Source organism: Portunus trituberculatus, chromosome 41 (assembly GCF_017591435.1).
Source record: "Portunus trituberculatus isolate SZX2019 chromosome 41, ASM1759143v1, whole genome shotgun sequence".
In the NCBI taxonomy this organism is placed as follows: Eukaryota; Metazoa; Arthropoda; class Malacostraca; order Decapoda; family Portunidae; genus Portunus; species Portunus trituberculatus.
Window position 1 is genome coordinate 33201426 of NC_059295.1, and position 15000 is coordinate 33216425.

At 40.5% G+C, this 15000-nt stretch overlaps 1 protein-coding gene across 4 annotated transcripts in view; it reads left to right on the forward strand.

The window, feature by feature from the left end:
* LOC123517068 (mucin-5AC-like) overlaps positions 1-15000 on the forward strand; it is a 21742-nt gene that overhangs the window by 6169 nt on the left and 573 nt on the right. Inside the window, exons 2-14 of one of the 4 annotated variants that reach the window (XR_006678383.1) lie at positions 1-576; positions 2424-2598; positions 4890-5023; positions 5392-5526; positions 5890-6024; positions 6379-6524; positions 7604-7766; positions 8163-8315; positions 8772-8911; positions 9130-9254; positions 10287-10387; positions 13907-13966; positions 14273-14413. The exon at positions 1-576 is cut by the window's left edge and continues 2010 nt beyond it. Coding sequence is in view for 3 of the 4 variants with exons in the window: in XM_045276918.1 (XP_045132853.1) it covers positions 1-576; positions 2424-2598; positions 4890-5023; positions 5392-5526; positions 5890-6024; positions 6379-6524; positions 7604-7766; positions 8163-8315; positions 8772-8911; positions 9130-9254; positions 10287-10387; positions 10757-10871; positions 14273-14304 (2130 nt within the window). In the remaining variant the exon portion in view is untranslated. Of the gene's footprint in view, positions 577-2423; positions 2599-4889; positions 5024-5391; positions 5527-5889; positions 6025-6378; positions 6525-7603; positions 7767-8162; positions 8316-8771; positions 8912-9129; positions 9255-10286; positions 10388-10756; positions 10908-13906; positions 13967-14272 lie in introns of all 4 variants that reach the window. The other 3 variants (XM_045276918.1, XM_045276917.1, XM_045276916.1) reach the window with 3 other exon arrangements.

The following is a 15000-nucleotide window of genomic DNA, read 5'->3' on the forward strand; positions in this document are numbered from 1 at the left end:
GATAAGACCAGCGAGACAACACTCCAAACAGATCATACTGCAGCAATGAAAGATCCCGGTTCTCTGCCGCCGCCACCGCCACCGGTTACTGACATGTCTTTGGAGAGCATCGAGGCGAACCCAACCTTCCCGCCACCTCCCGCCTCCATACAGGAGGAGAAAATGAGAGGACCTCCGCCACCAATGCGAGAACTGCCGAATGAAGAATTAGGTCTTGAGGAAGAGGGATACGTGCGAGAATCTGTAACAAAACGCATCAAAGCCTTCGAGAAGCAAGCGTCAGAAGAGGAGCAGCCTGCCCTTGAACGACGCCAGCCTGTCGCCCGCCCTGTGGCCCCCTGGGTGAAGAAAACGTCCGCCGGGCCCGTCCAGCACGATACCTACTGGGACATGACATCCCCCGAGGAGCGCACTGATGGCGTGCCTGTCCCACCTCCCGTCCAGGCCACGGTCCCAACACCAGCCCAAGCCCCGGCTCCCGCTCTTGCCCCGCCGCCGCCTCCGCCACCGGCTCAGCCACCGGCTCAAACGAAACTCGAGCGAACGATGTCCCCCACGAGGCCTGCACAGACCAAGGTACCGTCTGGGCACGCCAACCCATCCCCCCAGGATGCACGCCTTGATGCGCCTTGCCTGCTGCCTTGTGGACCCTGTCTTCATTAACCATACTTATGATTCTCTCTCTCTCTCTCTCTCTCTCTCTCTCTCTCTCTCTCTCTCTCTCTCTCTCTCCACGGCCAAATGACACACGCTATCAATTTGTTTTCCTTCCTTCCCTCACATTCCGTTTCCTGGTGCGTCGCCATTATCTCTCTCTCTCTCTCTCTCTCTCTCTCTCTCTCTCTCTCTCTCTCTCTCTCTCTCTCTCTCTCTCACGCCTTCACGTCGACTAGTACTACCATTTGCACTTCTCACATCACACACATTCTCTCCAAAAACTTTTCTAAGTATTTTTTTTAGTATTAGTATTTTTCATTTATTTATTTATTATTTTTATTTTTTTTTCTTTACAGTGATGCGTGGTCTCTCTTTCTAGACTTTAAACTTCACCCCATCACTCCATATCCCTCGTTTTTCTCTCACTGTCTGAAGTCCACATGTGATGATAACCTTCAAACGTCTGATGACTTCCACGTGCTTGCAACTCTCTCTCTCTCTCTCTCTCTCTCTCTCTCTCTCTCTCTCTCTCTCTCTCTCTCTCTCTCTCCATTATCTTACTGCTTATTACTAGTCTCGGCAAACTAGAAATCCGTGTGCGTGTGCGTACGTGTGTGCGTATCTCACAAAGACAGACTATCATAGCAGAGATGTACTAACTTTTGACACCACACAAGGTCTCGCTCTCCGTCAGACATCACTACAGTATTGTGCATGAGCAGCGCGTGTCAACATTTTTTTTCCGCATTTATAGCATGCCACTTATGTATGTGTGTGTGTGTGTGTGTGTGTGTGTGTGTGTGTGTGTGTGTGTGTGTGTGTGTGTGTGTGTGTGTGTGTGTGTGCGTGTGTGTGTAAGTACGTTTATAGAATGGCGTCTGTCTGTCTCACCGTTTTTTTTATTTTTTTTTTTTTTTTTCTATTATTTGCCCCGACGCTCCCAGTTACCCAAGGCACCAGTACTTCCCCGCTGCTGCTGCTGCTGCTGCTGCTGCTGCTGCTGCTGGAGTGCTGCTGTTATATACATAGAGGCTTCTTGTAACTTTGTAACTGTCCGGCATCAGCTGCTAGTTATATTTATCCCGTTTGTTGAGTTTGACTGTCGAACTTTCGTGCACGTCACTTACTGAGTGTTTGGTGGTGTTTGTTGAGGATAGTCGAGCTGAGTGTTGGGTTGTGTGTGATTACCAAGCATGAATTCAGACTAATATCAAATGGGACTAGTTTCGGCTGTCAGTTTATTAATTGTTCTTGGTTCTGCCTCCGGAAATTATATGTCTGAAAACATTTCCGCCTTGGTTAGTGTGTCAGGTTTTCAATCTATATTTATGTATCCCGTGTTTGTTTGTAAGATGGTGGGAAAAGATTATGTAACGATTGCGTCATTACTCCATTCAGTACAAGTAGTGATGTAACTGCCCTATTTCATATTAAAAAAAAAAAAAAATTGTATTCCCATCATGCGCCTCACTCCCTCACACGGGTTTGAATTGAGTAACCATGGCGCATACTAGACCAAGAGGCGGCAGGGATCCTATGGCAGGGGTGTGGGTGGTGATGGCCTTGTGCATACTGTTGTGCTAGACTGTTCTTGCCGCCACACGTCTTGCCAGCTTCCCTTGAACTGTACATTAAGAAACACACACACACACACACACACACACACACAAAGGAGAAGCTCACTTATGTAACATTCTCTACTCTCTTTGGTAGGTCAATATCCTCTCTGTTGACCTTGAACTTGATGCATCCTCCCCCTCCCTCAGGCCCCCGTCTCTGCCTCCCCTCCCGGGCCAACAGTCCGGTTCAGCCCCTGTCCTCCAAAGAGTCAGCCCGGTGGTGTTGTCAAGAGCCTCTCCAGTAGCCGGCCCCGCGTTGTGCCACAGCGTCAGAGATCCGTGTCTACCGGGGACTACATCGCTAATTACATCATCCCAGACGGTGAGAGAGAGAGAGAGAGAGAGAGAGAGAGAGAGAGAGACTACATCGCTAATTACATCATCCGAGACGGTAAGAGAGAGAGAGAGAGAGTGTGTGTGTGTGTGCCCAGGACAGGAGAGATACTGTGCATAATACTTGAATGATATGAGTAAGTGGCCAGCATGGGTGAGCAGGTGCGGCTTGGTGCATGGCAGAATGGGGTGCAGGGTTGAGGTGGGTTAGTAGCAGCATACATCGAGTCTGGGCGAATGTATATATCTATATCCAGCAGGAAACCATATCTATATCTTATATATGTTCTTCATTGTTTTATTGTTGTGCTAATAAGACCTGTATTGGCTGTTTGTTTTGATTAGATAGTCCAAACGTGTGTGTGTGTGTGTGTGTGTTCGTTTTACTTAAAAATACAAGTAGAGATCACGAAAGATATAGATAAAAGAATAAAATACCAATGTGATGCAATGTTTTTAACAAAAATAATATTTTAAAGAGTACTTTTCCAGTATCAACTTATCAAGGAAGAGAAAAGTTTGTGCGTTTTACAGTATGCTTTGAAAACTTGCAATCCGAGAGTAGTACAACCTTTTGTGTCGCAAGGGCGGTGGAGAGAATAAAGATGAGCACAACAAGGATAGAATAAAGATGAAGATACGCCGAATAGATAAAGGATGACAAACACTAACTACATTAACAGAATAATAAGCTAGAAATAGAAAAATAAGACACGACAAAGAACTAGATGATAATAGGAACTTTGGCTGAGAGAGAGAGTTATATTTGATACACCTATCCACATGTAGACCAACAAGGAGCTTCTTTTAGTGCAGGTACAATGCGTGAGAGGAACTCAAGGTTTGAAGGATGTAAAACCATTTAGATTCAGTGGCGAGTGTTTCAGCCGTGCCCTTCCACACACACTCCTTCACTGACGCTTTTAATTAATCAGCTCGTCTAGGTATGTTATGATGTCACAATTCCGCTCCTTGATGTGAGGCCATTAAACTTTACGAACCATCGCACCACCGCCCATGCATCTCGTATTCAATTTAATTAAACGATTTTCCATTAAAAATACAAAACAAGAACATTGGTGGGCAGCCTGCGTGCGACGCTCGGGGGACACGGTTGGACTGTGCCCTGTACCTTTATCCTTCTCGGCACCTGCGTATTTGAATATAAGAACACCCATCTCTCTCTCTCTCTCTCTCTCTCTCTCTCTCTCTCTGAAAGCCTAGTGGGCATCACGATAGCATTCCTAGCATCATCAGAGCACTTAAGGACGTCTAGCAAAAACACACTCCAAGTAACATAAATTTCTAAGTAAATGCTGTTTACTGGTAATAAAGAGGGATGAGGTCTGTATGATATCTGGCAAGACGAGAAGGTTCCCAGTTTGTGGTGACAGTGAAGGCTATTTAAAGCTCGCGTGGAGCCGGGACGAGAGAAGCAGTCTGTTCACTCGGCAAACTTACCATTGGGTGAGTACACGCCCAGCTAGAACCTGAAGCTGATGGCGCTGTTTTTACAGGTTATAGTTTAGGAGGTTGAAAGCAGCAGGTGTTGCCAAGGTATGTGTAGGGCAAGTATATCACTGACATTAACTGGACTAGTCACTGAACGGACTCATAAGGTTGAAGTGCAGCATTAGCGGCTCATTCCATCCACGCTACCTAGAAAGCCTATACTCAGTACTGTACTGCTTATCAACAGGCAAGTCACACGGAGGGTACACCATAAGCGATCGGGAAAAATAAGCAACACCTGAGGAAGGAAGTGACCCGAGTACAATGACTCATCTACACATTCATGTTGTAAAATGTTGGTGAACAAATGTTAACAGTGACGAGTCAGGCAACGCTGGGTATTTAAAGCACCACGAAAGGGTGTGTTTGGCACGCGAGTTGACTTACTCAGTCTGAGACCTCTCGTTACTGTAGGAAAATGTGTGACCCGTGAAAAAAAAAAGAAATAAATAGGTAAATAAGACATAGTAGTAATATATAAATAGATAGATAAAAAGCATTGTCCTGCTCTAGCTATTAAAACTGTATGCTCTCCGTGAAAGGTTGAGTTTATCGTAACATGGGGTGATAATACAATAGTGGTTTCTTAAACTACAACTTTGGTACCCAGGTGTCAGATAATGGTGGACACTACTTTTTGCCCTTAGAGAGAGATACTCGTATAATATTAATCTCTCTCTCTCTCTCTCTCTCTCTCTCTCTGAATTTTGAGTGGCAAGACGTTTCAAGACATTTGTGTAACATCTCTGTTGTGCTCATTACTTCCAGATCTCTGCAGGATGCCAGCTGAAGGATCTGTGGCCGTGGTAACAGAGCCAATCATGCCTCCATCCCCGGCGAAGGAAGAACCTCTGTTTGACCCCTGGTGTGACCCAGAGAATCCTCGCACAGTCACCTTTCAGGTAGCATCTCCGGGGTTTAGTAAAATTCCGTAAGACGGATGGTTAGCAATATCTGTATTCATTTCATGTTTTTAATGATATAACCTAAATGTTTAATCAAGCACCAGCAGGAGCTATAATCTGCAACCTGAAATTTACTCTCATGTTGATATGAGAGTAATTCTGAGGTCGCCATCAGCTTGCCTAAATTGGTAATCACACATTGACTTTTTTTTTTTTTTTTTTTTTTTTTATACATCTAGTACACTTTAAAACTCCAATGAAGAAAACATGGAAAACTTATAAATAAAAAAAAAAGTCATTCAAAGTTTGAGAAACTTCAAATAACAGTTTAAGATCATCAACACTAATAGCGACATATTTTGCAGGATGTTAGTGCAGCAGCCTTCAAGATTAAGTCTGGCATTATGAATACCCCTTGCACTCGCTCCCATCTTTCCAACGTCACTGACATGGAAATATTCTTCAAGAAGGAGTTCAACCAGTGCACTGGCAGCTTCAAGGTCAGTATAAGAGAGAGAGAGGATAAAAACTTTTGATAATGTACAGTACTATGTACATATAAGACTTAACCAATGTAGACATATATCATATTTTATCTCCTGCTTTACTCCCCTTTTAGAAAAAAGAAACTTCATTAAATATAAATAGTACAATTAATTTCTTATATAAATATTAAAGAAAGTTTACCTTTTGAAAGATAATCAAAAATATTTTCCTATACATCTCCAAATTGTGTTCTTTATTAATTTTTGTATACAAAACTTGATTTGAGTAGTGTTGACATTTTACTGAGATCTTTTTCAAGAGTCTGTATGAACTTGTTTCATACTGCGTAATATTTGGCGTTTGATTTGCTTCCACAGGAACGCGGTGCACGTTACACACTCCTCATGCTCACCCCAGAACAACAGAAAAAGGGTGTCATTGCTGCATCAGCTGGCAATCATGCACTGGCCCTCTCCTACCATGGGCAGGACCTTGGCATTCCTGTCACTGTGGTAAGTGGATGATGAATACATGCATATATTTTTTCTGCATTAATCTGATTTTGTTAAATTGTCATTTTTTGTATCTTTGATGGTCAATATTATATACTACTGTACATAGTATTTTGTGTATTAATGCTGAACTGTGAGTTCTATAAGGTTTAGTTTCTGTTTTCATGAGCACATGATATTTCTGGCTCTACTTCTTTGGTCAGTTATGTAACTAATATTGTGGCACTTAATGTAAGATTACATTCAAATTCTAGTTGATGAACAACTACTAAATGAAAGAATGGGATTTTGCCTAATGAAATTAACAAATTGTGTTCACATTATTAGCTTAATATTTTTTTTTACAATTGTCAGGTGATGCCCCTGGTGGCACCTATCATGAAGGTGCAGGCATGTCGGCAACACGGGGCCAATGTCATTGTGAGGGGGAAAGACATTGGGGAATGTAGGGAATATGCTCTCAAAGTCTCCAAGGACCAGGATCTTCTCTACATCAATGGGTGAGCTTTCCATGCATGACAAGCAAACTGTGCATCATCCTGGATTTACCTATTCTGTATTTATTACTATTATTATTTTTATTATGTACAGTACATATAGATGAGGGATTTTAATTTATGCTCCTGCCTCTGCTCCTCATAATGATGATAATGATGATGATAACTGCAATCATGGTCATCATTATCCTTTTCATGGCCCTTCCCACTGAAGGAGGAGGTGTTTGTATATTTGAATATGAATCAAGGACTTGTAATTTCAGTATTGCAAAAGTGGACGAGTCTTGGTCCTTTCTTTTCTTGTGTCTGGGTGTCTGAGAGTGTGTATGTGTCTGTGTACCTACACACTTTGTTTCGTGCTTGATACATTCTTTCTTGATGAATATTTTGTACCTGATGTAGGATGTGAAACACTTAAGATTCTCAGAATTAGATGAATTCCAATGAAATTATTGTAAAGGAAGCAAACTTTTTGGCAACTGCCCTGATATAACTTTGGTGATGACCCAAGTGTTGGTGTGTTGCTGGCCTGCCCCTCCCAGTCATCCCTTTATTTAGGCCTTGTCCCTGCCAAGGTCATCTGTGTGCTCCAAATACTTAAAGGTTACATTCAGGGTATTAATTTATGCATCTATATTGTTAGTTTTACAGGAATGTCAATTTATGCATATCTTTTTAATACTCACATATGTAGACATTTCTGTCTCTCAATTTATATGACACCATGGTCTTTGCAATGACTGAAGTGTTTCCTTATTCAGTTCTATTCTTGTTCTTCACAGCTTTTGTTTTACACTTTTCTTATCCATATTTGTAAAAAGTCTCTGTTCTCATATATGGATTAGTATGTTTTAGATACAACCAACCTTTCCTGCTCATGTATGGCATAGAAGAAACACCAATTCATTGTGAAAGTCTTCATCATATAGAATCAGTACAAGTGTCTTTTGTATTAAACATGTCAGTCATTGTAGCTTTTATGCTTTAAACATCATAAAAAGAGAGAGAGAGACTGTTATTTCAAAGAACTTTAGATAATGGTAGACTACACTGCATGATTTTTCACTACATCCTCCTCACAGATATGACCACCCTCACATCATCGCGGGCCAGGGCACAATGGGTCTGGAGATAGTTGAGCAAGTGCCCAACATTGATGCAGTGGTCATCCCAGTGGGTGGCGGTGGCCTCATAGCAGGTGTGGCCTTGGCTGTGAAGGCACTCTATCCACACATCAAAGTCATTGTAAGTATTGTCAGTAGAGCATTTGCTTGTTAGTACATGTATAATGAAAAGATTTATATTACATTCTGCTTCAAACTGACAAGATGTGTTTAGATAACTAAGATCAATCAGAAATGCATTTCTAGCTGGTCACATTTCTGCCTGCCATGCCAAGTTAATTAGAAAAAGATTTGGGCAAATAACTTATAGGTGGGAACCAAAATAACTTCATTTAAAGTGACATCTCTAATAGCCATACCAATGTTAGGTGGGTTTGCATACAGGACATTTCAGTATCCTAATTATATACTGTATGTACATAAATAAAAGATGAAAGAATTTTGTATAATAATGCTATTTATATTTCTAATACCAAACTAGAAAAGTGTAAGTTAATCTTCCACATGTAACTGATAGGGTGTGGAATCTGAGCGGTGTGCAAGCTTTAGTGGTGCCATGAAGGCAGGGAAGCCTGTGTATATCAGGGCAGAATCCACTCTGGCAGATGGTCTGGCCGTCCCAAAGGTTGGCGTCAATGCCTTTGCCACAGCGTGTCATCTTGTTGATAAGGTGAGTCACTTAAATCAAACTGAGTGCTTGCAGTTACATAGATATAAAGTAATAAGTTAGAATTGTTATGTCTTCAATATTCTAAAGTTGATACTTTTATACTGAGAAATTTTTGATATGTGGATGTAGTAATGCTATGAGCACTGACAGCCTCAGAAATATATTTAATGACTATCATAAATTTAATTGGAGTATGTTGCACATATTATGTAAGATGAAGAATATTCTTGTGACAGATTATTGTTCCTCAGACAGAAAGGGATCAGTTTCAGCACTAGAGTCTTCAATGACTTTTTTTATTTTTTTATTTTATGGCATTTTACTGATGCTCATCTCATGAATAACAAGACATTTCTTTTATGAACATATATGTATAACATGTACTTCATTTCCATCCATGATTGTTGTGCATCTATGTTTGATATTGATAGAAAAATTCTCTGCTTTTATTGGCAGGTGGTGACAGTGAAAGAGGAGTGGATTGCTATTTCCATCTTGCGTTTGGTAGAGGGTGAGAAGGCAGTGGTGGAGGGAGCTGGAGCCACAGCCCTTGCTGCCATCCTTGCTGGGGAACTTCAGGAACTAAAAGGCAAAAGGTAATGCACAGATCTGAGTACATGCCTACTTATCCAGGTCGTGGAACTCCAGACCTAGAAGTTTCAAGGTTTGACTGACATATAACTTTACATGTACCTTATCCTTCATTAAGGAAACTTTTCTTTTAACAGAGCATGTATTTCATGAGTATGGACTACAGTCCCACCCTATTCGTTATAATGAACCTTATGACAGTGATAATGTTCTTCCATACCAGGGTTGTCATCCCACTGTGTGGAGGCAACATTGACACCACTGTGCTGGGTCGGTGTCTGGAGCGTGGTCTGGCGGCTGATGGACGATTGGTCAAATTTACTGTGACAGTTAGTGACCGACCTGGAGGTCAGTGCCAGCTCAGTTTTGTATATGTTTATTATTTTATCTTATCCTTTGAAAGTTTTTGGTCAAAATTGTTCCATAGACTTTAAATTTGAAGCTATTGTTTTCAAGTGAAAATGATATGTATACAATATGTGGTCCTTTGTGACCTTGCTCACTTTGGTTGCTTTCATAACCTGCTTTCAGTATAAAACTGCATGTGAGAAGACTTCACCTCTTAAGAAAAAGAAGTCAGTAGTAATATTTCTTGCGTAAACATACACCGATCGTCTCCATCCATAATGATATCTGACCTTCCTTTAAAATAGTAGATCAGCATTAACAACTTGATTATTGAGTCTATTCCAGTCATCAATCACTCTATTTGAGAATCACTATCTTCCTTGGTTTTCTTTTTGATCACATTCTATCGGCCTGAATCCATTACATATTACTGTCCTGATCACTGATCCCTTTATTATTTCCCTTATGTCATTCAAGTATCTTTTTGGGTCCCCTCTTAATCTTCACATCTCTGATGAATATGAATTTAAAGATTTTATTCTCTCCTTGTAAGGAATGCATATTTTGCATTCCTTGTATTTTTTCTAGTCATTTTGTTTTTGTACAGAAATGTATATTCCTTCTATAACATTGGGACTAGAGCTTCACAAGTATTGCTAATGACAAATGTATCTTTAATATTACTTTAGCACTTATGCTTTCAACATTCCTAAAGGTGAATCCTACACAATTAGTATCATCTCTATCCTCTATCCATTGTTTTCTGTGACTGAGATCTTAGCTATAGAGGGTCCATCCTATGTATTTACAATATTTTTAAAGGATTATCGCTTGACTATATTTGTTTCAGAGTTTTTTTTTTTATTTCTAAACCATTGTTTGTAATGCGACTTGAATGGTCAAATATAAAAAAGTTCTTAGTTACTTGCCTTTGAACACATTTTACTTACATATAAACACACAATGTACACTTCTGATCCAACTTTCAAACCAGAGATGCCTTGCTGAGAAGAGATGACTTCACATTTGCAGGTATTGCTGAGCTGACACGATTGCTGGCCAACCTTGGTGTTTCCATCAAGGACATGGTACATGAGCGTGCATGGATCAGGAGTGACATCTTCAGTGTAGAGGTAAGAACAGAGCTTTCATGTGTATATTGTGTGCTTAAAATATTCAACTTTGATAATTTTGCAAAGGAGTGTAGTAGAGCATAACTTTTAACTGAATTTGATTTGCTCCTCTAGTGTGAAACAAGCTTTCTTTCAGGAAGCTTATACTGTAGGACTTGCATTATTTTCTTGCCTTGCACTGAGGTGTAGTGTAGCATAGCAGGAATGGAGCTTCCCCATATTTCTCATATTCTAAGATCATGGCTAGGTTATACAAGAGTAGATAGATGAGGCATATATTTAACTTCCCAAGTGGACAGAGCACATGTTAAATCAATGGGCAGTAGTGGTGGTGTGGGTATAAGTGTGGCTTGCGATGGTGTCTGGCAGGTGAAGGTGCTGTGTGAAACCAGAGATAAGGAACACTCGGAGGAGCTGCGCAACGCTCTCCTACAGCGCTACAAGATACTCCGCTTCGGCAGTCAGTCTCCTCCCGGGGCAATGGGCCAGTAACTCTCTTTTGATCTTCTTTCTTCTTGAGGTTTATATTTAGTTTGTGCACAGATTTTGTTTGACTTTTGCTTGTATTGTCAAATTAATTTTTTGTCCTCCCACTTTCTGCCAAGGAACAATATGGAATCAAGTGGGCAGTGCTGAGTGTTGTCTTTTATTCTTATGTTTTTTGTAGTACAGCATCATATTTCAAGGGACTTGCTGCTTTTGATGCACAGTATACCCTTTGTACTGTATGTTATTGTAATCTAGATCCCATGTCTTCATATTCATCTATAGGGGTTTGGGATTCATCTCATCGGTCTTGTCTTAATTAGAATGATTTAAAACATGCTCTCCTAAAGAATTAATATCATGCCATTTACCATAACTCTAATTCTGCTCGATAGAGAAAATAAATTGTTTTCTGGAGCATTGCATGTCTAGCTTAGCTCTAATCTGCAATCTTATATGTTCTGATCTAGCTGAAACACCAGCTCATCAAAGAGTTAAAACAATGCCTTTGAAAACTAATGGGAATGCAGTACAGAGTCCAATGAAGTATGTAAAGAAAGAAGACATATCTGAGAGGGAATGAAGTTAAAGATGTCTTCTTTTAAACACAGATAAGTACGTTATCATATGAAATGATAGTTTAGTATCTAGTTTTTACAAATACAAGGCACAAAAAATAATTTTCATAAAACATAGTTCTTGAAAATATGTCTCATAATATTAGAATAACAAAAAAAGTGGGACGTGTTTTCCACTGATGTATTAAATGGGTAAAGTTGAAACAAGCTAAGTTCAGAAAATGGCGAGAGGATAGCATTCTAAGGGCTTGATGCTAAGTGTACAAACACATCTGTAAAATAAGGATCCTGATTTCCTGTGAGGGCAATGCCATATCTGAAGCTGCATGGTCAAGTCCATTGTGCAGGAAGGTCTTAATTCTTTTCCATGTAATGTACATGTTTCAGTGTACACTGCACAAGAGATTTAGTAAGATTAGAGGTACATCACAGAGTGTGGAAATTTAGAGAAAAAAGGAATAAGAAAGATGGTTAAGAGCAGTCAGACCTAAATGGTGAAGCCATTGAATGTGTAGAAAGAATTCTTTGTGTTTATGAGATGTGACTGTACAGGAAGCAGTGCAGATGCTAGTGAAGTGGTGAGATTTAGAAAGGTTTGGGAAAGATCCAAGAATCTGTTTGCATCATCAACATTTAGGTGAACCTCTCATATCGGTGATAGTGCTTTGATACACAATTTGTTTGAGTGATATAATGCATACATGGGGAATGAAGGAATGTTTGTAGGCTACAGCAGACAGATAAAGATGATGTGTAGTGCATCACTGAACAGTAGATTTGGAATCACAGACTGAGTTGATGGAGAGTATAGGAGCAAGTATATTGATGTGTAGGGAAGAGAAGATATATTGAGGTAGTCTGGACATTTATTATTGACTTTATGTCATAGAGGAGGAATACAAGAAAGGTGTTTGAAATCTAGAATTAGTTGGTAAGGCCCCTAGAGGGATGTACGTACAAGGAGACTATGAACAACGCAACCCAAAGGAACTTTAGAGATCCAGACCTGTGCATGTTAGTTCCCAGCAACCATGCATCCTTGTGAACTTTCATTAGATGAACAACACCAACACATGCAAGCTTGTATGGAATGTTTTAAGAAGATGATAGTGATGATAAATACCTACGACCCTTTTTAAACATAAGATATCAGCGTCAAAAACCTCCATCCCAAATTTGTTGTTGAAATGGAAAGAGTGAGGTATTCGTTATTTATGAAGTGTTGGATCATATGCCCTATCTGTCTGGTTCCTTTTGATGTCACTTCATTGAATATAGTGCTTTGCTAGAATGATTTAAATTTAATTTTAGTCTTTTGCTGGAAATTTGTTGAAATATGTTTGGTTCATCATGGCACAAATATATATTGTAGTGTTTGTTGTGTGGTAATTTAAGGTAATTTTCAGTTACAACTCTGAAACAATCCTCTTGATATACCTCTATGACTGGAACATAAAAATTCCAACCACTGCTTTGTAGGCAAATTTGCTCTCTCACACACACACACACACACACACACACACACACACACACACACACACACACACACACACACACACACACACCAAAAAAAAAGTCTAGAGAATGGGAGTGGTTTTGCCAAAAGCTGGTAATATTTCTTTAAACTTCAAGAAATGAAAAGAGAAACGTGATTATAAAGAACACTGTCAACTTTGAAGCTTTTTTCGTTATTCTTTTATTGCAGCTACATAGCTTTTTTTTTTTTTTTTTTTTTTTTTTTTGCTGCAGAACTTACTTTTCCCTGCACTTAGTTACCCATATCAGAGACTATTGTTTATGTGGATGTCTTGCACGTAATAGTTGTAGTACGTACTGTGTGCTGAGTATTAATAAATGTTTATTTATGTTCTTAATATTGCAGCCAGCATGAATGTGTTAAGTGGATGAAAAATCCATAATTCTGCAGCATTTCAAGTCAGTTTGCCTTATGTGGCACCAGCGGCAGCAGTGTCGTGGTGCGAGTGATGTAGCTAAGCGAAATAGGCGACTGATGCCTCCATTTGCAACACTTGATTTATACGAGTATTGTTGGGTCCCTGTCACACACACACACACACACACACACACACACACACACACACACTGCTTAGTGTAGTGGTTTGCACACTCGGCTCACAACCGAGAGTACCCGGATTCGAGTCCTGGGTGCGGTGAGGCAAATGGGCGAGCCTCTTGGTGTGTAGCCCCTGTTCACTTATCAGTAAGTAGGTACGGGATGTAACTCAAGGATTTGTGGCCTTGCTTTCCCGGTGTGTGGAGTGTTGTGTGGTCTCAGTCCTATCCGAAGATCGGTCTATGAGCTCTGAGCTCGCTCTGTAATGGAAAAAACTGGCTTGGTGACCAGCAGGCGACTGTGAATACACACACGAGCGTGCTCGGACATGCTTTAACAATGTATTTCAAGGTTATACAGAAACTTTCCTTCTTTTACAAGTAAAGGGGATGCACATGGTCAGCGGGGGACGCAAGGAAGAGCAGGTTACAGCAAGTGAAGGTGAGACACACTGAGGGACTATATCAACACACTACACATCGCTGCTTCCTCCTTCATAGGGTTTGGAGATAGAGAAGACTTCCTTGACGTTATATAATACATGTACAATGTGCTAAGTTATTTAGCCCCTATGTTAGAGCTTTATTTATTAGTTTATTACTTATTTTTATTTATTTGTGTATTTATGTATTTATTCTTTTTATAATTTGTTAATTGGTTTTGTTATTGTTTTATTGGTCCGTCCAGAAGTTACACACATCGCTTTGGTTATTGTGCTGAAGTGTTTTCCTTATTGTTGTGTTGCAGGTGAAGGTAATGGCCGAGACCAGGGACTATGAACATTGGCTGGAACTGAAGTCTGCACTTGAACAGCGATACAAAAGACTGCGCTTCGCTCTGCCCGATCTGGTGCATGATACCGCGCCCTCCTACCCTTAGTCAGTCCATTGCACTGCCGCATCATTTGTATTTGTAGTGTGCCTCCAAGACTGCAACCTTCGAGTTGTGACGGACTGTCTTTCCCTTGGTGGATTCACGGATGAATTGAATATTGTTATTAGATTATGTATTTTCACCATGCGCTGTTAGGCGATAGATAGGTTTAGCTCATAGTGAAGAACAGCGAGGCTTGGGAGTGTGTGCAGAGGCTGGTCCACCACACTACAAAGTCTGCTCTCATTTGCCTCGTGAACTACGTACATTGTCAATAGTGTCTTTTTAGCTTCTTACCTCATCACATGCTGAGCTTGAGACAATCACTTACTGCAGCAATAATTCTGTGCTATGCTGACGCGTTAATGATAACTTTAAAGCATCATTTTATTTTCCTTAGCACTACTGTATCTTCATGAGATGTGCTCGTGTGGGAGCGAAAGCTGAGACATGATAGGGGCGGCTGTGTGGGAAGGGGATTTAGGGAAGAAATGAGGGAAAATTAAAGGTGGGCGGCCACTGAATAAAGTGTAGCCAAATGGCACACCTAGAGTAGTGAGGGAAGGCAGGTGTGCTGGGCAATGAGGACACGCGCTTTTGTT